The 23,145-nt window shown below is 48.2% G+C and overlaps 1 protein-coding gene across 1 annotated transcript in view; it reads right to left on the reverse strand.

The window, feature by feature from the left end:
- Positions 1-23,145, reverse strand: part of LOC137424248 (uncharacterized) — a 207,243-nt gene that overhangs the window by 78,698 nt on the left and 105,400 nt on the right. Inside the window, exons 45-53 of the mRNA XM_078771992.1 lie at positions 22,949-23,068; positions 20,318-20,437; positions 20,085-20,210; positions 19,784-19,888; positions 18,785-18,904; positions 11,978-12,097; positions 11,744-11,869; positions 11,443-11,547; positions 3,643-3,762 (exon numbers count right to left, since the gene is read on the reverse strand). Coding sequence (XP_078628118.1) covers positions 3,643-3,762; positions 11,443-11,547; positions 11,744-11,869; positions 11,978-12,097; positions 18,785-18,904; positions 19,784-19,888; positions 20,085-20,210; positions 20,318-20,437; positions 22,949-23,068 — 1,062 coding nt within the window. The remainder of the gene's footprint in view (positions 1-3,642; positions 3,763-11,442; positions 11,548-11,743; positions 11,870-11,977; positions 12,098-18,784; positions 18,905-19,783; positions 19,889-20,084; positions 20,211-20,317; positions 20,438-22,948; positions 23,069-23,145) is intronic.

The following is a 23,145-nucleotide window of genomic DNA, read 5'->3' on the forward strand; positions in this document are numbered from 1 at the left end:
ATACAAGGTTACATTGTAAATTAACAAGCGTTATGCCTAGGCCCCCCGTCGGGGAAGTGATGTGAGTTGACAAAGTGGAACACGCAGAAAACATGCTATGATATGATATTTCGCTCACAAGGGTCAGACAAACATGGAGGCGGCCATCTTGGATTTTGACGTGGCGACCCAATTTTCAATAGCGTTCTTCCTTATGCCTAGATACACCCACACACCAGAAGGTACTTCGCTTATTTTTCAAGATATTTCGCTCACAAGGTTCAGACATATATATATGGTGGCGGCCGTCCTGGATTTTGACGTGGCGACCCACTTTACAATAGCGGTCTTCCTTATGCCGAGATACACCCACACACCAAATTAGAAGTTGGTACTTCGCTTATCTTTCAAGATATTCTTCTCACAAGATTCAGACATACATGGCGGCGGCCATCTTGGATTTTGACGTGGCAACCCAATTTTAAACAGCGTTCTTCCGTGTGTCTAGATACACCCACACACCAGATTAGAAGTTGGTACTTTGCTTATTTTTCGAGATATTTCACTCACAAGGTTCAGACATATATATGGTGGCGGCCATCTTGGATTTTGACGTGGCAACCCAATTTTCAATAGCGTTCTTCCTTATGGCGAGATACACTCACACACCAAATTAGAAGTTGGTACTTCGCTTATTTTTCAGGATATTCATCTCACAAGTGTCGGACATACATAGTGGCGGCCATCTTGGATTTTGACGTGGCGACCCAATTTTCATTAGCGTTCGTCCTTATTCCGAGATACACGCAAACACCAGATTAGAAGTTGGTACTTCGCTTATTTTTCAAGATATTCTTCTCACAAGGTTTTTTTTTTTTTTTTTTTTTTTTTTTGTATACAAGATCGAGGCTCGTGAAAGAGCTAACATGATTCACACAAAAAGACAAACCGACACACAAAACACAAAAAACAAGGGGAGCGGCAGACAAGATGGGGAGAGAGGGGGAAGGACACAAACACAACATTTGAGAGCAGGGACATCGGGAGGACTTGGGGGGAGGTGGGAGAGTAATAAAACATATGAACACTGCAAGGACTCTGGGGTGAATTACCGGAGGTAGAATAGATCAAGGTTTTCGATGGGGGAAGATAAGAGATGGTGGTGAACAGCTGTTTTAAAGACCTGGAGGCAGGAGTGGGATTGAAGGGAGTGGGGGAGTTTGTTCCAGAGGCGGGAGAAAAGGGGAATGAAAGAGTGAAGGTGAGCAGAGAGCCTAGACTTTGGCAGTTTAACCATAAGAGGGTTGCAGGCAGATCTTGTGCGACCTGAAGGAATATTGGGGGGACAGAGCACAGAGAGAGCTGGGGGAGCAAGGCTGGAGAGGAGTCGGTAGAAGACAGAAAGACCACCAACCTGCCTGCGGTGAGTGAGTGAAAGGCCCTCGGAGTTGACTACATCGCAGGAGATTCCAATGATTCTGAAAGCCTTGGCCTCAACAGCGTGAAGCCGAGCAAGGTGTGAGGCAGGAGCACCAGCCCAGAGGGGGGAACAGTATTCCATTGAGCTGTGGATGAAAGCCTTGTATGTGGTGAGGAGCTCAGGTGTGCCAAGGAAGGACTTCACACGACGGAGGATGCCCAGTCGGCGACTGGCTTTGGAGGCCAGCTTGGAAATGTGGTTTTCCCAAGAAAGATCATGGCAGATAGTGAGACCCAAAAGCTTGAGCGACAGAACTTCTTGGAGAGGATTGTTGAGAAAGTAGATGGGAGGGTTGTCCAGTCGGTCCTTTCGGAGAGACATTGTAAGAGTGTGAGATTTGTCAGGATTGAAAGACATGTTCCGCTTGTTTGACCAGTCTGTGATTTTGTCCAGGTCTGCAGAGAGTGAGGAGGCTGCAGACTGCCAATCTGAGGGATGAGGAATGGAGTGGCAGATAGTGGAGTCATCAGCAAAGAGATAGAGAGGATTTTCCAGAGAGTCGGAGAGGTCATTGATGAAGACCAGAAATAGCACAGGACCCAGAACACTACCTTGGGGAACTCCAGCCAGAACAGGAAGGGAAGATGAGAGAAATCCATTCAGGGCCACACGTTGCCTACAACCAGAGAGGAAATCCGCAAGCCATGAGTGGAGATTTCCCTGAATACCATAGGAGGTGGGTTTGGTGAGCAGAGCTGGGTGCCAGACCGTATCGAAGGCACGTGATATGTCAAGTGAGACAGCTCTGATTTCCTGTTTGGCATTGAGGACCTCCATCCATTGTTGAGACAGCAGAAGCAACATGTCCAGAGTAGAATGACCTGGTCTGAATCCAAATTGATGATCAGAGATCAAGCCATTGGAGAAGAGGAAGGATTTGATATCTGAAGCAATGATGGATTCCATGACTTTGCTGATAATTGGGAGCAGGCTGATTGGTCTGTAGTTGCAAGAATCTGTTTTTGCACCTTTTTTGTGTAAAGCGGTAATGTAAAGCGGTAAAGCGGTAATTTTGTGTAAAGGTTCAGACTTACATGGCGGTGGCCATCTTGGATTTTGACGTGGCGACCCAATTTTCAATAGCCTTCTTCCTTATGCCTAGATACACCCACACACCAGATTAGAAGTTGGTACTTCGCTTATTTTTCAAGATATGCAGGTTACAAGGTTCAGACATACATGGCATCAGATATACATGGCAGCGACCATCTTGGATTTTGACGTGGCGACCCAATTTTAAACAGCGTTCTTGCTTGTGCCTAGATACACCCACACACCAGATTAGAAGTTGGTACTTCGCTTATTTTTCAAGATATTTCGCTCACAAGGTTCAGACATATATATGGTGGTGGCCATCTTGGATTTTGACGTGGCGACCCAATTTTCAACAGTGTTCTTCCGTATGCCGGGATACATCCACACACCAAATTAGAAGTTGGTATTTTTCAGCCATACATGGCGGCGGCCATCTTGGCTTTGACGTGGCGACCCGATTTTAAACAGCGTTCTTCCTTGTGCCTAGATACACCCACACACCAGATTAGACGTTGGTACTTCGCTTATTTTTCGAGATATTTCGCTCACAAGTTTCAGACATATATATGGTGGCGGCCATCTTGGATTTTGACGTGGCGACCCAATTTTCAACAGCTTTCGTCCTTATGCCGAGATACACCCACACACCAAATTAGAAGTTGGTACTTCGCTTATTTTTCAAGATATTCATCTCACAAGTTTCAGACATAAATGGCGTCGGCCATCTTGGATTTTGTCGTGGCGCCCCAATTATCAATCGCGTTCTTGCTTGTGCCTAGATACACCCACAAACCAGATTAGAAGTTTGTACTTCGCTTATTTTTCAAGATATGCAGGTTACAAGGTTCAGACATACATGGCGGCGGCCATCTTGGATTTTGACGTGGGTTGCACCCACACACCAAATTCGAATGCGGTCCTTCGCTTACGCATGCATGCATGCCCGCACGCACGCCGCACGCACGCACGCCCGCACGCACGGACGGACGGACACACGGACGGAGGGGAAAGCCATAGTCCCCCTTTCGCTCCGTTGAGCGACGGGGGACAATAAATAATGCATGACATCTAACTTTGATCAAAAGGTATCTGATGTTATAATGACTGAAGTTTGTAAACAAGATTCAACTTCTGTGTCGTAAACCCACCTGTGCAGGTGTGTCCATCTCCAGTGTAGCCACTCGAGCAGGTACAGATGTAAGAACCAGCGGTGTTTAAGCATGTTGCATTTGGATGGCAAGTAGTCGGAGAAGAACATTCGTTGTTGTCTGAATAAGAAAACCGTACATGGAAAAGAATTATTTGGGGTATCATGTACATCGGGCTATAATCAGGGTTATGGTTTGAAACTTTTTCAATGGATGAGGCAAATGGAATAAGAGGAAATGACACCTGATGGAAACCAGGTGAAGAGGGATTGCCACAAAATTGTACATCCAAAGGTGATTTTGCAGATTGTTTAAACGTTCCTGATTACGCTACAATTGTTGAATTGTATATTTGTGCAGGTACCAAATTACCTTTACATTTTCATGAACTCAAACACACAGACACACAGACACACAACCACACACACACACACACACACACACACACACACACACACACACACACACACACACACACACACACGCACACACACACACACACACACACACACACACACACACACACTTTATTAATTTTGCAGTATAGGCTATTCCTAAAATATAACATTACTGGTATAAAATCCCGTCAAAAATGACGGGATGGAATAGTTTATTCGACGGTGCAGCCTCGTGAGCGTGCCAAAGTCGGGGGCCTCGGCCTATTGTCAAGTGTGTTACTTTATTTATTTGACATGATACCGATGTACATTAACGCTCGTTTTACTCTGCACATGTTGCACATCATGTGCAGTGAATTTCACCTCCCTGCACCTTGAACTTATTGGTGTTTAAAAAAAAACACTTCCGTACACCACCTTTGATGCTTGATTTGCAAGTCACCTTCTACATTTCCAGTAGAAGAGACGTAATTTTTTTTTATGGAAAGTGTTTTTCGAGTTTGTTTTATCCTCCAGAAATAGACGGTAGTGAACACACGTTCGTGTTAAATCATTTCCATATAAAATCTCCTTTATGAAGAGGGGACAGACATCTATGCAAACACACAAACTGACATATGTTTGATATTGTAGCGGTTACCGCTGGATGCACACAATCGCCTTGCACCGGCCAGAACACGGCCAGACGCGCCTCTCCCGGGCATGCCCTGACTCACTGTTCCCGGGCACGCCCGAACCTCCTGGGCACGCCCGGTCTCGTCTTTCCCTGGCATGCCCGCTCTCGCCTTTCCAGGGCTCGCCCAGAGCGTCTGGGCATGCCCGCTATCGCCTTTCCAGGGCTCGCCCAGAGCGTCCGGGCATGCCCGCTCTCGCCTTTCCAGTGCTCGTCCAGAGAGCCTGAGCACGCCCAGCCTCGACTTGCCAGGCCGCAGCCAAACACGCCCGGGCAGGTCCAGACTCGCCTTTCCAAGGCTCGCCCTTGACACCCGGGCATGCCCGGTATAGCTTTTGCCGGGCAAACTTCCCGACATAAATGTGTATATATATTGCTGCCCGATAAACGGGCTTTTGGTCAGAATACCTGAGCTGTTTTGTTTCAATAAAGCAACTCGGACGAATTCCGTCTTTGGTCGCGTCAATTCTTTCGACTCGCGTTGGAGCGCAGCTCCTTCACTGGTGACCTACCGACATGGACACGGCAGTGAATCTTAAACTGCCTACCTTCTGGGAGGCTCACGCGGCTGTTTGGTTCGCCCAGGCGGACTCCCAGTTCGCCCTGCGAGGCATCACCGCGGACGACACCCGCTTCCACCACGTCGTGGCAGCGCTCGGTTCCGCCACCGCGGCCCACGCCCTGAGCCTCCTCGAGCACCCGCCGGCTGCCGACAAGTATGACGTGCTGAAGACGCTCCTCCTCGACGCTTTCGCCCTCTCACCGGCGGCACGCGCACGGCGCCTGCTCGACCTGCCCGAGCTCGGCGACACACGCCCGTCCGAGCGCATGGACTATATGCTCTCGTTGCTCGGTGAGCACTCTCCGGATTTTCTGTTCCGCGAGTTGTTCCTTCGCCAGCTGCCTCACCCGGTACGCCTCGCCCTGGCTGGCACGTCGATCACCGATCCCCGCGCCCTCGCCAGGGAAGCCGATAAGATCTCCTCGGCGGGCCAACACATCGGCGCGGCTACCTGGAGCCTGCCGCCGTCCGAGGCGACGCCCACGACGCCCGAGCGCCCTGCGTGGTTGGAGGCCGAACTGCCGGTGAAACTGGCGGCCGCCACGCCGCACCGACCACTTCCGACACGACGGCCGGGGCCTCCACCTGACCAGGCGTGGTGTTATTACCACGCCAGGTTCGGACACAGGGCTCGGACGTGCCGACCACCGTGCACTTTCGGCAAGTCGGGAAATGGCCGGGCCGGCGTTCATTCCCAGCCATGAGCGCCGTCCACTCGGGCAACTTGCTTTTTATTCGGGACAAAGCGTCCGGGCGGCGTTTCCTTTGCGACACCGGCGCCCAACTGAGCGTCATACCCGCCTCCGAGCAGGACAGGCGGGACGCCATTTGCGGCCCCTCTTTGGTCGCTGCTAATGGCTTGGCCATACGCACTTTCGGCCCGCGCAACGTCACCCTCTGCTTCGGCAGCCAGCGCTTTCAGTGGACCTTTGTGACCGCCTGCGTCCCCATGGCTTTGCTGGGCGCCGACTTCCTCTGCGCGCATGGGCTGCTGGTCGACGTCAAACGTCGTTGCCTTGTCAATGCCGAGACCTTCAGCTCCCTGGCGTGCACAATGAGCAGCTCCGCGCCGACTGAACTGGCGTGCGCCCTCCCGACGGCGAACGAGTTCGCTCGCCTGCTCGTGGAATTCCCGGCCCTCACACGGCCGACGTTTTCGGCCGTCGCAGTGCGGCATGGGATCGAGCACCACATACCCACTACGGGCCCGCCAGTCTACGCCAGGGCCCGCCGCCTTGACCCGGCCAAGCTCGCCATGGCAAAGGCCGAGTTCGACGCGTTGGAGCACCTCGGCATCGTGCGGCGCTCCAATAGCGCGTGGGCATCACCACTGGACATCGTGCCAAAGCCGGGGGCGGATGGCGCCCGTGTGGCGACTACCGCCGCCTCAACGACGCTACCACCCCCGACAGGTACCCGATCCCGCACATCCAGGACTTTTCCGCCAGTTTGGCGGGACGGGTCATATTTTCCAAAATTGACCTGATACGGGGATAGCACCAGGTATCTGTCCGGGCGGCCGACGTCCCGAAGACGGCCGTCATCACGCCGTTCGGCCTGTTCGAATTTTTGAGGATGCCGTTTGGCCTCAAGAACGCGGCCCAGGCGTTCCAGCGCTTAATGGATGGCGTGCTGCGCGACCTGCCATTTCTTTTCGTCTATCTGGACGACATCCTCGTCGCCAGCACGTCCCGCGCCGAGCACCTCCTCCACCTCCGAACACTGTTCGGTCGCCTCAGCGAGCATGGCTTAGTTGTCAACCCGGCCAAATGCCACTTCGGCACGACGACCGTTGACTTTTTGGGCCACCGCATCACCAAGACCGGGGCCGTGCCGCTGCCGACCAAGGTCGAGGCCATCACCACGTTCCCACGTCCCCGTTCCATCAAGGCCCTACAAGAGTTCCTCGGCATGGTGAATTTTTATCACCAATTCGTGCCCCGCGCTGCTCAGCTCATGCGACCCCTTTACGAGGCCCTCCGGGGCAAGCCGGCCAAGCATGACATCGTTTGGTCCGCGGCCATGGACGCGGCCTTCGCGAGTGCAAAACGGGCCCTCGCCGACGCAACGCTGCTGGCTCACCCGGTGCTCAACGCGCCCATCGCCCTCACTACGGACGCCTCCAACTACGCGGTGGGCGCCGTCCATGAACAATGGGTGGACGGGGTTTGGCAGCCACTCGCTTTTTTCAGCCGGCAGCTCCGGCCGAACTAGTTAAAATACAGCACGTTCGACCGCGAGCTGCTCGGTCTATTCCTGGCCGTTCGCCATTTCCGACACCTCCTGGAGGGCCGCCCGTTCATGGCTTTCTTCGACCACAAGCCGTTGGTCTACGCAATGGCCAAAGTCACGGAGCCGTGGTCGGCCCGCCAGCAGCGCCACCTCTCCGCCGTGTCGGAATTCACCACGGACATCCGGCACGTCGTCGGCAAAGACAACGCTGTGGCCGACTGTCTTTCTCGGGCCAGCGCGAACGCGGTCCACCTCGGCGTGGACTTCGCGCTCATGGCGGCCGACCAGACCACCGACACCTCGGTGCAGGCCCTCCGGGTGGCAGACACGGGCCTCCGCCTGGCCGACATCCCCTTCGTGGGCACCGTCCTGCTCTGCGACGTCTCCCAGGGCCAACCTCGCCCCATCGTGTCCGTTTCCTGGCAACACCGCATCTTCGCCTCCATCCACGGCCTTTCTCACCCGGGCCGGAAAGCTTCTCCGAAGCTGGTGTCGGCGCGTTTCGTCTGGCACTACCTTCGACGGAACGTCCGCGACTGGGCCAATGCCTGCACAGCCTGCCAGCGGGCCAAGGTCCACCGCCACACCCAGGCCCCGCTGGCACCTTTCACCGTGCCTGCACAGCGTTTCGACCATGTCCACGTGGACCTGGTTGGTCCCCTGCCCCCATCGCGGGGGTTCACCCACCTGCTCACCATGGTGGACAGGACCACCAGGTGGCCGGAGGCCGTGCCCCTCACCTCCACCACCACCGCCGACGTGGCGCAGGTGTTCATCGCCACCTGGGTCGCGCGCTTCGGCGCACCGGCAGACATCTCGCCCGACCGTGGCCCACAGTTCACGTCCGAACTTTGGGGTGCGGTCGCCCGCTCGTTGGGGGTCACGCTGAACCGCACCACGGCCTACCACCCCCAAGCCAACGTGTTGTGCGAGCGGTTTCACCGCTCCATGAAGGCCGCACTCATGGCCGGCCTTCAGGACGACGGTTGGACCGACCGGCTGCTGTGGGTCCTTTTGGGCCTCCGCACGGCCCCCAAGGAGGACCTGCGGGTGTCCGCCGCCGAGCTCGTCTACGGCCAGCCACTCCGCGTCCCGGGCGAGGTCGTGCCCGACGCTACCAGTCCCTGGTCTGCCGCACACCAGCGCTCGGACCTCCAGGAGGCCGCCCGCCGATTTGCCCCTGTGCCAACGTCCCGCCACGGTGGCCCCCAGTCCTACGTCCCCCCGGCGCTTCGCACAGCGGAGTACATCTTTGTGCATCATGACGCGCACCGGGGGCCACTCCGGCCGCCGTACGACTGGCCCTTCCGTGTCCTGCGATGGGGCGACAAGTCCTTTGTCGTCGACGTTGGCGGCCGGTCGGACCGGATCTCTGTGGACCGCATCAAACCGGCGCACATGGACGTCGACCGACCACCACGGTTGGCCCTTCCTCCGCGGCGAGGCCGCCCCCCGTCCACAGTTCCCCCCGCTCGACCACCCACCACCACGTCGGACCCCTCCCCATGACCCTCCAGGGGTCGCTTCGGCCGGGTCATCCGGACCCCCCTTAAATTGACCCTGCCGGTGCAGGTCGATTCTGGAGGGGCGTGTGTAGCGGTTACCGCTGGATGCACACAATCGCCTTGCACCGGCCAGAACACGGCCAGACGCGCCTCTCCCGGCAATGCCCGGACTCACTGTTCCCGGGCACGCCCGAACCTCCCCGGCACGCCCGGTCTCGCCTTTCCTGGGCTCGCCCAGAGCGTCCGGGCATGCCCGCTATCGCCTTTCCAGGGCTCGCCCAGAGCGTCCGGGCATGCCCGCTCTCGCCTTTCCAGTGCTCGTCCAGAGCGCCCGGGCACGCCCAGCCTCGACTTGCCAGGCCGCAGCCAAACACGCCCGGGCAGGTCCAGACTCGCCTTTCCAAGGCTCGCCCTTGACACCCGGGCATGCCCGGTATAGCTTTTGCCGGGCAAACTTCCCGACATAAATGTGTATATATATTGCATTTATTGCTGCCCGATAAACGGGCTTTTGGTCAGAATACCTGAGCTGTTTTGTTTCAACTAGGGCATGCCCGTACTATATCTATATCTAAAATTATATCCCCCCCCCCCTCTATTTACATGAAATGGTTTGGTCCAAAGCGAACGGCTTGCGAGTACGGTGACAATCCCCCCCCTCTATTTACATGAAATGGTTTGGTCCAAAGCGAACGGCTTGCGGAGTTTGGTAAAGAAATCGCCATAGCGTGCCCAAACGCGCAGGAAAGCGAAAGAATCGCAAATTTAGGGAAATGCCCGTACTTCCGTAAGGAAGAGAAAAAAAATGAAAAGGAAAAACATTCCAAACCGCGAGGGAAAACAACACGGCACGTCGACACAACAACGTGTCCTGTGATTGGCCGTACGTGGCTGCCAGTAGCTGCCCCCCAAAAAAAGCTTTCACCGTCCGGCGACTGAATTTAAGGGGAAAAATAAAACGCTCTTCGCTTAAAACAACGCCCTTCGCTCTGACTGAATTGGGACAATGTTTTTATGTTTTTAATTGAATTACTATCCGTAATGGCGCACGCTCTCACGGGAGCTCTGGAAGGTCGTATATCGCAGTTACGATGAATCGCAAATTAGTTTTTATTAGTTTTAAAACATAGTTTAACGCCAACATAGTGCCAACATAGTTTGCCAACGTGAAATAAATGAATACGCTCTCAAATGTGCCGTCCGAGGCAGAGTGTGTTCGCCACGTTCGGCACACGCGATAGCTCGCTGCTCTCTGATTGGTTGAATCGTTTTTTGGACATAGCTCGGTAAGTAATTGTCCGATTAATATGAAACCTTGAAAAGGCACATCCTCGGGTCCCCAGCAATATACCTGGCAAGTTTAAAGTATATCGGACCCGTGGTTGTCGAGAAACAGCGGTCACAGACAAACAAACAAACAAACAAACACACATACAGAGATTACTGGAATTATAGATAGACTAGGGCATGCCCGTACTATATATAAGCTAGGACGTGCCCGTACGTGGGTGCCCGTTCCTTGCCAAAAAAAAAAAAAAAAAAAAGTTTGTGTAGGGGTGTGTGTGTGTAAACATCCTAGGGCGTGCCCGTACGTGGGTGCAAAAAAACATGCGTGCAAACAACAACAACAAAAAAAAAACTTTGAAACCACGTGGCAGTAACGACCACAGAACCCCCCCCCCCCCTATTTACATGAATGGTTTGGTCCATTCGCAACGACCACAGAACCCCCCCCCCTCTATTTACATGCAATGGTTTGGTCCAAAGCGAACGGCTTGCAGTGTTTGGTAAAGAAATCGCCATAGCTCGGTAACTACTTCTCCGATTAATATGAAACCTTGAAAAGGCACATCCTCGGGTCCCCAGCAATATACCTGGCAAGTTTCAAGTATATCGGACCGGTAGTTGTCGAGCAACAGCGGTCACAGACAAACATACACACATACAAACACACATACACACATACAAACACACATACACACAGAGATTAATGGAATTATAGATAGATAAAGCAACTCGGACGAATTCCGTCTTTGGTCGCGTCAATTCTTTCGACTCGCGTTGGAGCGCAGCTCCTTCAATATAGTAGATAATTTAAATGGATTGCTATAAATGATGTTATCTACCTGTACAGGTGTAAAATGATATTACCTACATGAAACCCACCTGTACAGGTACCAGCATACAGGGTTCTTTTCTGGAAGCAATGCAGGAACCCTATTCCCCTTTTAAAGAATTATAAACTGTATGGTCGAATGCTTTTACCTTTGGAAGAGCATTTATAATTTATAAACTTTACATTTAGGTAAACTCAAACATACCAACACACAAATGCACCACACACAAATAAGCACACACACAAACACATGTATATCATTAATTTGATATCAGCATGTTAAACCTGTGAGGTTTTTAACACGTTGCACTCACCTGCACAGGTGATTCCATTCCCGCTCCAACCGACGTGACAAACACAGCTACCTGCCTGGCAGCCGGCATTGGAATCGCACGATTCTCCTCCACAAGGACCGAAGGCTGGAAGAAATGGACACAAGTTATCACATTGGGTCCCCAAAAGTACCCACAACCCTCACTAAAAAGAATACTCGGCTTCAGATAAATCACAGCTTTTCCATCTTTGTTATCAAATTCTCATGAAGAAAAGTAAAAAAACTGATGTATAAAAAAAATAACAATTTAAAATCATGTGAAACCATTGGAAAGATCTTACCTTCACAAGTTGTAGAACTTCCAGGTACAAACTGCTGTCCGGGAGGACATGAGCACTCAAAGCTTCCAGCTGTGTTCAGACACGTGTGGCTGCATCCGCCGTTATTTGAGGAGCATTCGTCAAGGTCTGTGAACATAAATCCATGAAAATAAATCAATATCTATTGGGAACATTTCATAAACAGCGAAACTGAAAATGTTTTTTGATGATTTCCCATCCTTTTCGCAAACCCACCTGTACAGTTGTGTCCATCTCCTGTGTAGCCACTCGAGCAGGTACAGATGTAAGAACCAGCGGTGTTAAAGCATGTTGCGCTTGGATGGCAAGCAGTCGGAGAAGAGCATTCATTGTTATCTGAAGAAGGAGACAAAAAAGCGGAAGAGAAAGAGGAGGGGAGGAAAAACTGAAGAAGAAGACTTACGAATAAGTTTTTGTTGGGGTGACAGGATAGCCGAGAGATATACGCATTCAAACCATTGCTGTCTACACTGGGTTCGAATCCCGTCTGACAGCATTAGTTGGGGGATGTTAAGGGTTCCGTGGTGATGTCCGCGAAGAGTGGGCGAGCTATCACAGGCACACTGAACACATTGAAACTTCAAGAACTAACCTACAGGGGGCACTGCATTAGCGGCAAAGCTGCACCCACAGAAAATCACACTTCCCTTAGCCATTGTGCTGTGTACAAAAGAAGAAGAAGAAGAGTCAACACGTTTCTTTTCCATTTCAAGAGGGAGTGGTTTTGTGGGTGATTGGGTAAGGTATTGTTGGAAATCCTTCACTCGTGAGGGTTCAATTCAATTTTGTACTCGGTGGTAATATTACCAATCTGGGAGGAAGGGTTGATTTGTACAGGTGGGTTCTCAGGTACCGAATAATTCACGACAGATTTATACATGTGGGTTCTCAAGTACAGAATAATTCAAGACATATTTGTACAGGTGGGTTCTCAGGTACCGAATAAATCACGACAGATTTGTAAAGGTGGGTGCTCAGGTACCGAATAATTCACGACTTGTCATGAACACCCCTGAAGTTCTGCCTTGGATGAGTCTCCTTCATTTCAATAGTTCTTGTTTAAATTTGATTACAAGTTGTTTTAGAATAGTGATCCACACTCAGTCTTCGTCAAAGATAATGTTGTAAATGAGAGTGCATTCTCCATGGTGAGAAACACTACAGGTGGTTTACATTTGACGAATCGGATAAGGTGATTGGTATTTGGTAGTGATGGTACCAGCACACAGGGGGCTGTTCTTTTCTGGAGACAATTGGGGAATCCTCGTCCCCTTTTATCCCTTGGATGCAGCGATTGGGCCTCGGAGGCTCACAAGGTTTTTTGTTGTTGCAAACACTATGCTGTACAATTTTTTTTTTTGGAATGAGCCTAATTTTCACCGATTTTCATGTTGTTACACAAAATTCAGTGACAAAAAAAAAATTCATTCAGGCTCGTGGGAAAATCTTCATTCTTCACATATGACCTGAAAATCCGACACCAATGCAAGCCTGGGGCTTTCGAGGCCATGCATAAATGTTGTTGTGCTACTATGTTATATCATTATTTTCTTGATATGAGCCTCATGATATGCTCCTATAACTTGGTTACAAATAATTCAGTGACAAAAATATGAAAATGAAAAAACTTTACACGAATACATTTGTGGGGCCTCCGAGGCCCAATGGTTGCATAGGTGTCGGATTTTTGACTTTTGTGGACATATACATTCTAAATAAAAGCATTAGTGAATCATATTTTTTGAGGAAATACTCCTCCATGATACTCAACCTTTTCGAAAAAAAAAAAAGTTGAAAAACCAAGAACACAAAAAATGTTTTGCGAAAAAAAAAAAAAAAAAAAAAAAAAAAATTAATTACTTGTATGGGATTCTTCCAACTAATAGGATCAATGATTCACATTTGCTGAGCAAATACACACCCATGAGCATCGATTTGGATTGAAAAAGGATATGAAACAAAAAACGAATCTATAAAAAACAACAACAAAAAAAAAACACGAATACATCCGTTGGGCCTCCGAGGGCCAATGACTGCGTTTATGTAGGACTAGCAGAAGTACCCGGCATTGCCGGGCGGGGGAGGGGAGGGGGAGGGGGAAGGGGAGGGGAGGGGGAAGGGGAGGGGAACGGGGGGGGGGAGGGTAGGAGAGGGGGGGGAGAAGCGGAGGGAGGGGGAGGGGAGGGGGAAGGGGGAGGGGGGAAGGGGGAGGAGGAGGGGGAGGGGAAGGGGGGGCTAGCAGAAGTACCCGGCATTGCCGGGCGGGGGTGGGGAGGGGGAAGGGGAAGGGAGGGGAACGGGGGGAGAGCGAGCCCCTTGGTAAAGTGAGCGATTTTTCTTTTTCATAGCATCATAGCGTTCATAGCGTCATAGCGTTTCATAGCATCATAGCGATTTTTTTTTTCATAGCGTCATAGCGTTCATAGTGTCATATCGTTCATAGCGTCATAGCGTTCATAGCGTTTCATAGCATCATAGCGATTTTTTTTTTCATAGCGTCATATCGTTCATAGCGGTCATAGCTTCATAGCGTCATAGGGTCATATCGTTCATAGCGTTCATAGCGTCATCGCGTTCATTGCGTTTCATAGCGTCATAGCGATTTTTTTTTTCATAGCGTCATATCGTTCATACCGTTCATAGCTTCATAGCGTTTCATAGCGTCATAGTGTTCATAGCGTCATCGCGTTCATAGCGTTTCATAGCGATTTTTTTTTCCATAGCGTCATAGCGTTCATAGCGTCATAGCGTCATCACGTGATCGCTCTGAGCGAATCAGCGCCCACCTGCTCTGATTCCATTGATTCCGTGCACTGAAATGCGCTGAGGTAAATATGAATAAAAAATATGGATCGTCAAATATTTTGAGTTCGGCCATGTTCGTCCCAGGCTCAATGGCCATGTCTATGCCAAATATCAAGCACGTAAGCCTCTCCGTTTAGGAGTCTATCGGTAACATTACACACACACACACACACACACACACACACACACACACACACACACACACACACACACACACACACAAACTGTGTTTTATATATATAGATTGCAGGAGGAGGTGGTGGTCGACTCCAAGGGATCTGAGTGATATATTGTATTGTAGGAGGAGGTGGTGGTCGATTCCAAGGGATCTGAGTGATATATAGTATTGTAGGAGGGGGTGGTGGTCGATTCCAAGGGATCTGAGTGATATATAGTATTGTAGGAGGAGGTGGTGGTCGATTCCAAGGGATCTTGGTGATATTTAGTATTGCAGGAGGGTGTGGTGGTCGATTCCAAGGGATCTGGGTGATATTTAGTATTGTAGGAGGGGGTGGTGGTCGATTCCAAGGGATCTTGGTGATATTTAGTATTGCAGGAGGAGGTGGTGGTCGATTCCAAGGGATCTGAGTGATATATAGTATTGTAGGAGGGGGTGGTGGTCGATTCCAAGGGATCTTGGTGATATATAGTATTGTAGGAGGAGGTGGTGGTCGATTCCAAGGGATCTTGGTGATATTTAGTATTGCAGGAGGGTGTGGTGGTCGATTCCAAGGGATCTGGGTGATATTTAGTATTGTAGGAGGGGGTGGTGGTCGATTCCAAGGGATCTTGGTGATATTTAGTATTGTAGGAGGGGGTGGTGGTCGATTCCAAGGGATCTGAGTGATATATAGTATTGTAGGAGGAGGTGGTGGTCGATTCCAAGGGATCTGAGTGATATATAGTATTGTAGGAGGAGGTGGTGGTCGATTCCAAGGGATCTGGGTGATATTTAGTATTGCAGGAGGAGGTGGTGGTCGATTCCAAGGGATCTGGGTGATATTTAGTATTGTAGGAGGAGGTGGTGGTCGATTCCAAGGGATCTGGGTGATATTTAGTATTGTAGGAGGGGGTGGTGGTCGATTCCAAGGGATCTGGGTGATATTTAGTATTGTAGGAGGGGGTGGTGGTCGATTGTGAGGGATCTGAGTGATATATAGTATTGTAGGAGGGGGTGGTGGTGGTCGATTGTGAGGGATCTGAGTGATATTTAGTATTGCAGTAGGAGGAGGTGGTGGTCGATTCCAAGGGATCTGGGTGATATTTAGTATTGTAGGAGGGGGTGGTGGCCGATTGTGAGGGATCTGAGTGATATTTAGTATTGCAGGAGGAGGTGGTGGTGGTCGATTGTGAGGGATCTGAGTGATATTTAGTATTGCAGGAGGAGGAGGTGGTGGTCGATTCCAAGGGATCTGGGTGATATTTAGTATTGTAGGAGGAGGTGGTGGTCGATTCCAAGGGATCTGGGTGATATTTAGTATTGTAGGAGGGGGTGGTGGTCGATTGTGAGGGATCTGAGTGATATTTAGTATTGCAGGAGGAGGGGGTGGTGGTCGATTGTGAGGGATCTGAGTGATATTTAGTATTGTAGGAGGAGGTGGTGGTGGTCGATTGTGAGGGATCTGAGTGATATTTAGTATTGCAGGAGGAGGAGGTGGTGGTCGATTCCAAGGGATCTGGGTGATATTTAGTATTGTAGGAGGAGGTGGTGGTCGATTCCAAGGGATCTGGGTGATATTTAGTATTGTAGGAGGGGGTGGTGGTCGATTCCAAGGGATCTGGGTGATATTTAGTATTGCAGGAGGAGGTGGTGGTCGATTCCAAGGGATCTGAGTGATATATAGTATTGTAGGAGGAGGTGGTGGTCGATTCCAAGGGATCTGAGTGATATATAGTATTGTAGGAGGAGGTGGTGGTCGATTCCAAGGGATCTGGGTGATATTTAGTATTGTAGGAGGGGGTGGTGGTCGATTCCAAGGGATCTGGGTGATATTTAGTATTGCAGGAGGAGGTGGTGGTCGATTCCAAGGGATCTGAGTGATATATAGTATTGTAGGAGGAGGTGGTGGTCGATTCCAAGGGATCTGAGTGATATATAGTATTGTAGGAGGAGGTGGTGGTCGATTCCAAGGGATCTGGGTGATATTTAGTATTGCAGGAGGAGGTGGTGGTCGATTCCAAGGGATCTGGGTGATATTTAGTATTGTAGGAGGAGGTGGTGGTCGATTCCAAGGGATCTGGGTGATATTTAGTATTGTAGGAGGGGGTGGTGGTCGATTCCAAGGGATCTGGGTGATATTTAGTATTGTAGGAGGGGGTGGTGGTCGATTGTGAGGGATCTGAGTGATATATAGTATTGTAGGAGGGGGTGGTGGTCGATTGTGAGGGATCTGAGTGATATTTAGTATTGTATTGTAGGAGGTGGTGGTGGCCGATTGTGAGGGATCTGAGTGATATTTAGTATTGCAGGAGGAGGTGGTGGTGGTCGATTGTGAGGGATCTGAGTGATATTTAGTATTGCAGGAGGAGGAGGTGGTGGTCGATTCCAAGGGATCTGGGTGATATTTAGTATTGTAGGAGGAGGTGGTGGTCGATTCCAAGGGATCTGGGTGATATTTAGTATTGTAGGAGGGGGTGGTGGTCGATTGTGAGGGATCTGAGTGATATTTAGTATTGCAGGAGGAGGGGGTGGTGGTCGATTGTGAGGGATCTGAGTGATATTTAGTATTGTAGGAGGAGGTGGTGGTGGTCGATTGTGAGGGATCTGAGTGATATTTAGTATTGCAGGAGGAGGAGGTGGTGGTCGATTCCAAGGGATCTGGGTGATATTTAGTATTGTAGGAGGAGGTGGTGGTCGATTCCAAGGGATCTGAGTGATATTTAGTATTGCAGGAGGAGGGGGTGGTGGTCGATTGTGAGGGATCTGAGTGATATTTAGTATTGTAGGAGGAGGTGGTGGTGGTCGATTGTGAGGGATCTGAGTGATATTTAGTATTGCAGGAGGAGGAGGTGGTGGTCGATTCCAAGGGATCTGGGTGATATTTAGTATTGTAGGAGGGGGTGGTGGTCGATTGTGAGGGATCTGAGTGATATTTAGTATTGCAGGAGGAGGGGGTGGTGGTCGATTGTGAGGGATCTGAGTGATATTTAGTATTGTAGGAGGAGGGGGTGGTGGTCGATTGTGAGGGATCTGGGTGATATTTAGTATTGTAGGAGGAGGTGGTGGTCGATTCCAAGGGATCTGGGTGATATTTAGTATTGTAGGAGGAGGTGGTGGTCGATTGTGAGGGATCTGAGTGATATTTAGTATTGCAGGAGGAGGGGGTGGTGGTCGATTGTGAGGGATCTGAGTGATATATATAGATAGTCGCACGGCAAGGAACATCACGTGATCGCTCTGAGCGATCGATTGCAACTCTGCGTCCTGTCGTGGGCGTGGCCAACGTGGCCTCATGCTCCCAGGTGATTGGCTAACTCGAGCTCGAGAGAGCCATAATGCGCTACGTTATGGCAAAAAATATGAATCTAAAGATGAAAGGGAAAAAAACCTATGTGGTGTGAATGGCCATGTTCGTCGCTTAAATGTGAAAAAAGGCAATTGCTTTTCGCTCTGAAATACGTGCGAACACGTAACTGAGTTAATGGCGGCAAGGAACATCACGTGATCGCTCTGAGCGAATCAGCGCGCTGCTCTGCGACCGGTCAGATTCCGGTCATAATATTTCGCGCTGAGATAAAAATATGGTAAAAGCATATTATGAAATAAATTTTTAGGTCAGCCATGTTCGTCCCAGGCTCAATGGCCATATCTGTGCCAAATATCAAGTACGTGAGCCTATCCGTTTAGGAGTCTATCGGTAACATTACATACACACACGCACACACAAACTGTGTTTTATATATATAGATTGTTGACGCCTGCATCGAAGAGTTAAATCATTATATACTGTTTGGGATGATGCTTTATGCCTTTGGAAGAGCATTTATATTGGGATTTCAATCCTCTGGGAATTGAACAATGAGGAAAACAGGAATGAGTTCCTGAGGAAATATTTCGAACATTCTGCTTATTGTAAACAATGTAAACCATTCACATTATACAAGGTTACATTGTAAATTAATAAAGAATTAATTACATCTAACTTTGATCAAAAGGTATCTGATGCTATAATTACTGAAGTTGGTAAACAAGATTCAACTTCTGTGTCGTAAACCCACCTGTGCAGGTGTGTCCATCTCCAGTGTAGCCACTCGAGCAGGTACAGATGTAAGAACCCGCGGTATTTAAGCATGTGGCATTTTGATGGCAAGTAGTCGGAGAAGAACATTCGTTGTTGTCTGAAGAAGAAAACCGCACATGGAAAATAATTATTTGGGGAATCAGGTATATCGGGCCATTATCAGGGTTATGGATTGAAACTTTTTCAATGGATGACGCAAATGGGATAAGAGGAAATGACACCTGATGGAAACCAGGTGAAGAGGGATTGCCACAAAATGGTAAATCCAAAGGTGATTTTTCATATTGTTTAAACTTTCCTGATTACTCCACCATTGTTGTGTTGTATTTTTGTGCAGGTATCAAATTATCTTTACATTTTCAAATTACCTTTACACATACACATCATGTGCAGCGATTTTCACCTCCCTGTACCTTGTATTTATTGTTATTTTTAAAAAAACGCTTCTCTACACCACCATTGATGCTCGGTCTGCAAACCACCATCTACATTTCCAATAGAAGAGACACAATTACTATTTTATGAAAACTTCAAGTTTGTTTTATCCTCAAAAATAGACCGGAGTGAAAACAAATTTGTGTTGAAATATTGGCCTTTAAAACCTTCACTTTGAGGGAACAGAATCTTTACAAACACACAACCTGACGTGTTTTATTTGTTAGTTCATTTGAAGGATTGCTGTCAACCTGTACATGTGTTAAATGATATTACCGACATGAAACCCACCTGTACAGGTACCACCATACAGGGTTCTTTTCTGGAAGCAATGCAGGAACCATATTCCCCTTTTAAAGAATTATAAACTGTATGGTCGAATGCTTTTACCTTTGGAAGAGCATTTATAATTTATAAACTTTACATTTAGGTAAACTCAAACATACCAACACACAAATAAGCACACACACAAACACATGTATATCATTAATTTGATATCAGCATGTTAAACCTGTGAGGTTTTTTCACACGTTGGACTCACCTGCACAGGTGATTCCATTCCCGCTCCAGCCGACGTGACAAACACAGCTACCTGCCTGGCAGTCGGCATTGGAATCGCACGATTCTCCTCCACAAGGACCGGAGGCTGGAAGAAATGGACACAAGTTATCACATTGGGTCCCCAAAAGTACCGACAACCTTCACTAAAAAGAATACTCGGATTCAGATAAATCACAGCTTTTCCATCTTTGTTATCAAATTCTCATCAAGAAAAGTAAAAAAACTAATGTATAAAAAAAATAACAATTTAAAATAATGTGAAACTATTGGAAAGATCTTACCTTCACAAGTTGTGGAACTTCCAGGTACAAACTGCTGTCCGGGAGGACATGAGCACTCAAAGCTTCCAGCTGTGTTCAGACACGTGTGGCTGCATCCGCCGTTATTTGAGGAGCATTCGTCAAGGTCTGTGAACATAAATCCATGAAAATAAATCAATATCTATTGGGAACATTTCATGAACAGCAAAACTGAAAATGTTTTTGATGATTTACCATCCTTTTCGCAAACCCACCTGTACAGTTGTGTCCATCTCCTGTGTAGCCACTCGAGCAGGTACAGAGGTAAGAACCAGCGGTGTTAAAGCATGTTGCGCTTGGATGGCAAGCAGTCGGAGAAGAGCATTCATTGTTATCTGAAGGAGACAAAAATGCGGAGGGGGAAGAAGAGTGGAGGAAAACCTGAAGAAGAAGACTTACAAAAAAGTTTTTGTTGGGGTGACAGGATAGCCGAGAGATATACGCATTCAAATCTCAGCTGTCTAGCCTGGGTTCGAATCCCGTCTGACAGCATTAGTTGGGAGATGTTAAGGGTTCCGTGGTGATGTCCGCGAAGAGTGGGCGAGCTATCACAGGCACACTGAACACATTCAAACTTCATGAACTAACCTACAGGGGGCACTGCATTAGCGGCAAAGCTGCACCCACAGAAAATCACGCTACCCTCAGCCATTGTGCTGTGTACAAAACAAGAAGAGGAAGAGTCAATACGTTTCTTTTCCATTTCAAAAGGGAGTGGTTTTGTGGGTGACTGGGTAAGGTATTGTTGGAAATCCTTCACTCGTGAGGGTTCGATTCAATTTTGTACTCGGTGGTAATATTACCAATCTGGGAAGGAGTGTTGATTTGTACAGGTGGGTTCTCAGGTATCGAATAATTCAAGACATATTTGGACAGGTGGGTTCTCAGTTACCGAATAATTCACGACAGATTTCTACAAGTGGGTTCTCAAGTACCGAATAATTCACGACTTGTCATGAGCACCCCTGAAGCTCTGCCGAGAGGATGAGTCTCCATCATTTCAATAGTTCTTGTTTAAATTTGATTACAAGTTGTTTTAGAATAGTGATCCACACTCAGTTTTCGTCAAAGATAATGTTCCAAATGAGAATGTATTTTCCATGGTGAGAAACACTCCAGGTGGTTTACATTTGACGAATCGGAAAAGGAAATTGGTATTTGGTAGTGATGGTACCAGCACACAGGGGGCTGTTCTTTTCTGGAGACAATTTGGGAATCCTCGTCCCCTTTTATCCCTCGGATGCATTGATTTGGCCTGGGAGGCCCACAGGGTTTTTTTGTTGCAAAAACTATGCTGTACAATTATTTTTTTTGGCATGAGGCTCATTTTCACCGACTTTCATGTTGTCACACAAAATTCAGTGTCATAAAAAAAAATTCATTCAGCCTCGTGGGAAAATCTTCATTCTTCACATATCCCATAAATCCGACACGAATGCAAGCCTGGGGCTTTCGAGGCCACGCATAAATGTTGTTGTACTACTATGTTCTATCTATTTTCTTGATATGAGCCTCATTATATGCTCCTATAACTTGGTTACAAATAATTCAGTGACAAAAATATGAAAATGAAAATTTTTTACACGAATACATTCGTGAGGCCTCCAAGGCCCAATGGCTGCATAGGTGTCGGATTTTTGACAGTTGTGGACATATACATTCTAAATAAAAGGATTAGTGAATCATATTTTTTGAGGAAATACTACTCCATGATCCTCAACCTTTTAGAAAAAAAAAGTTGAAAAACCAAGAACACAAAAAAATTTGCAAAAAAAAAAAAAGATTAATTACTTGTATGGGATTCTTCCAACTAATAGGATCAATGATTCACATTTTCTGAGCAAATACACATCCATGAGCATCGATTTGGATGGAAAAAGGACACGAAAGAAAAAGAAATTTCAATTTTTTCTTTCTTTCTTAAACGACACGAATACATCGGTTGGGCCTCCAAGGGCCAATGGCTGTGTTTATGTAGGATTTTTGCACCTGCATCTAAGAGTTAAATAATTAAAAACTGTTTGGGACAATGCTTTATGCCTTTGGAAGAGCATTTATAATAAGATTTCAATCCTTTGGGAATTGAACAAAGAGAAAAACAGGAATTTTTTTTTTTTTTTTTTTTTTTTTTTTTTTTTGTATACAATATCGAGGCTCGTGAAAGAGCGAACATTAATCACACAGAAAGACAAACCGACACATAAAACATATAACATAGGGAGCGGTAGACAAGATGGGGAGAGAGGGGGAAGGACACAAACACAACATTTGAGAGCAGGGACCGAGAGACATGGAGACATCGAGAGATCTGCGAGAGGGCGAGGGCTTTGGGGGGTGGGGGGGGCGTGGGAAGGGGGCAGTGGGAGAGGTATAAAACATATGGACACTGCCAGGACTTCCAGGAAAGAAGTTGGAATTTCAAACAAGGTGGATCTGGGGTGAATTAGCGGGGGTAGAAAAGATCAAGGTTTTGGATGGGGGAAGATAAGAGATGGTGGTGAACAGCTGTTTTAAAGACCTGGAGGGAGGAGTGGGATTGAAGGGAGTGAGGGAGTTTGTTCCAGAGGCGGGAGAAAAGAGGAATGAAAGAGTGAAGGTGAGCGGAGAGCCGAGATTTCGGCAGTTTAACCATCAGAGGGTTGCTGGCAGATCTTGTGCGACCTGAGTTCCTTAGCAAATATTTCGAACATTCTGCTTATTGTAAATAATGTAAACCATTCACATTATACATGGTTACATTGGAAATTAATAAATAATTAATTATATCTGACTTTGATCAAAAGGTATCTGATGTTATAATTACTGAAGTTGGAAAACAAGATTCAACTTCTGTGTCGTAAACCCACCTGTGCAGTTGTGTCCATCTCCAGTGTAGCCACTCGAGCAGGTACAGATGTAAGAACCAGCGGTGTTTAAGCATGTAGCATTTTGATGGCAAGTAGTCGGAGAAGAACATTCGTTGTTGTCTGAAAAAGAAAACCGTACATGGAATATAATTATTTGGGGTATCAGGTATATCGGGCTATAATCAGGGTTATGGTTT

This window comes from Myxine glutinosa, chromosome 1, assembly GCF_964187855.1.
Source record: "Myxine glutinosa chromosome 1, kmMyxGlut1.1, whole genome shotgun sequence".
Lineage (NCBI taxonomy): Eukaryota > Metazoa > Chordata > Myxini > Myxiniformes > Myxinidae > Myxine > Myxine glutinosa.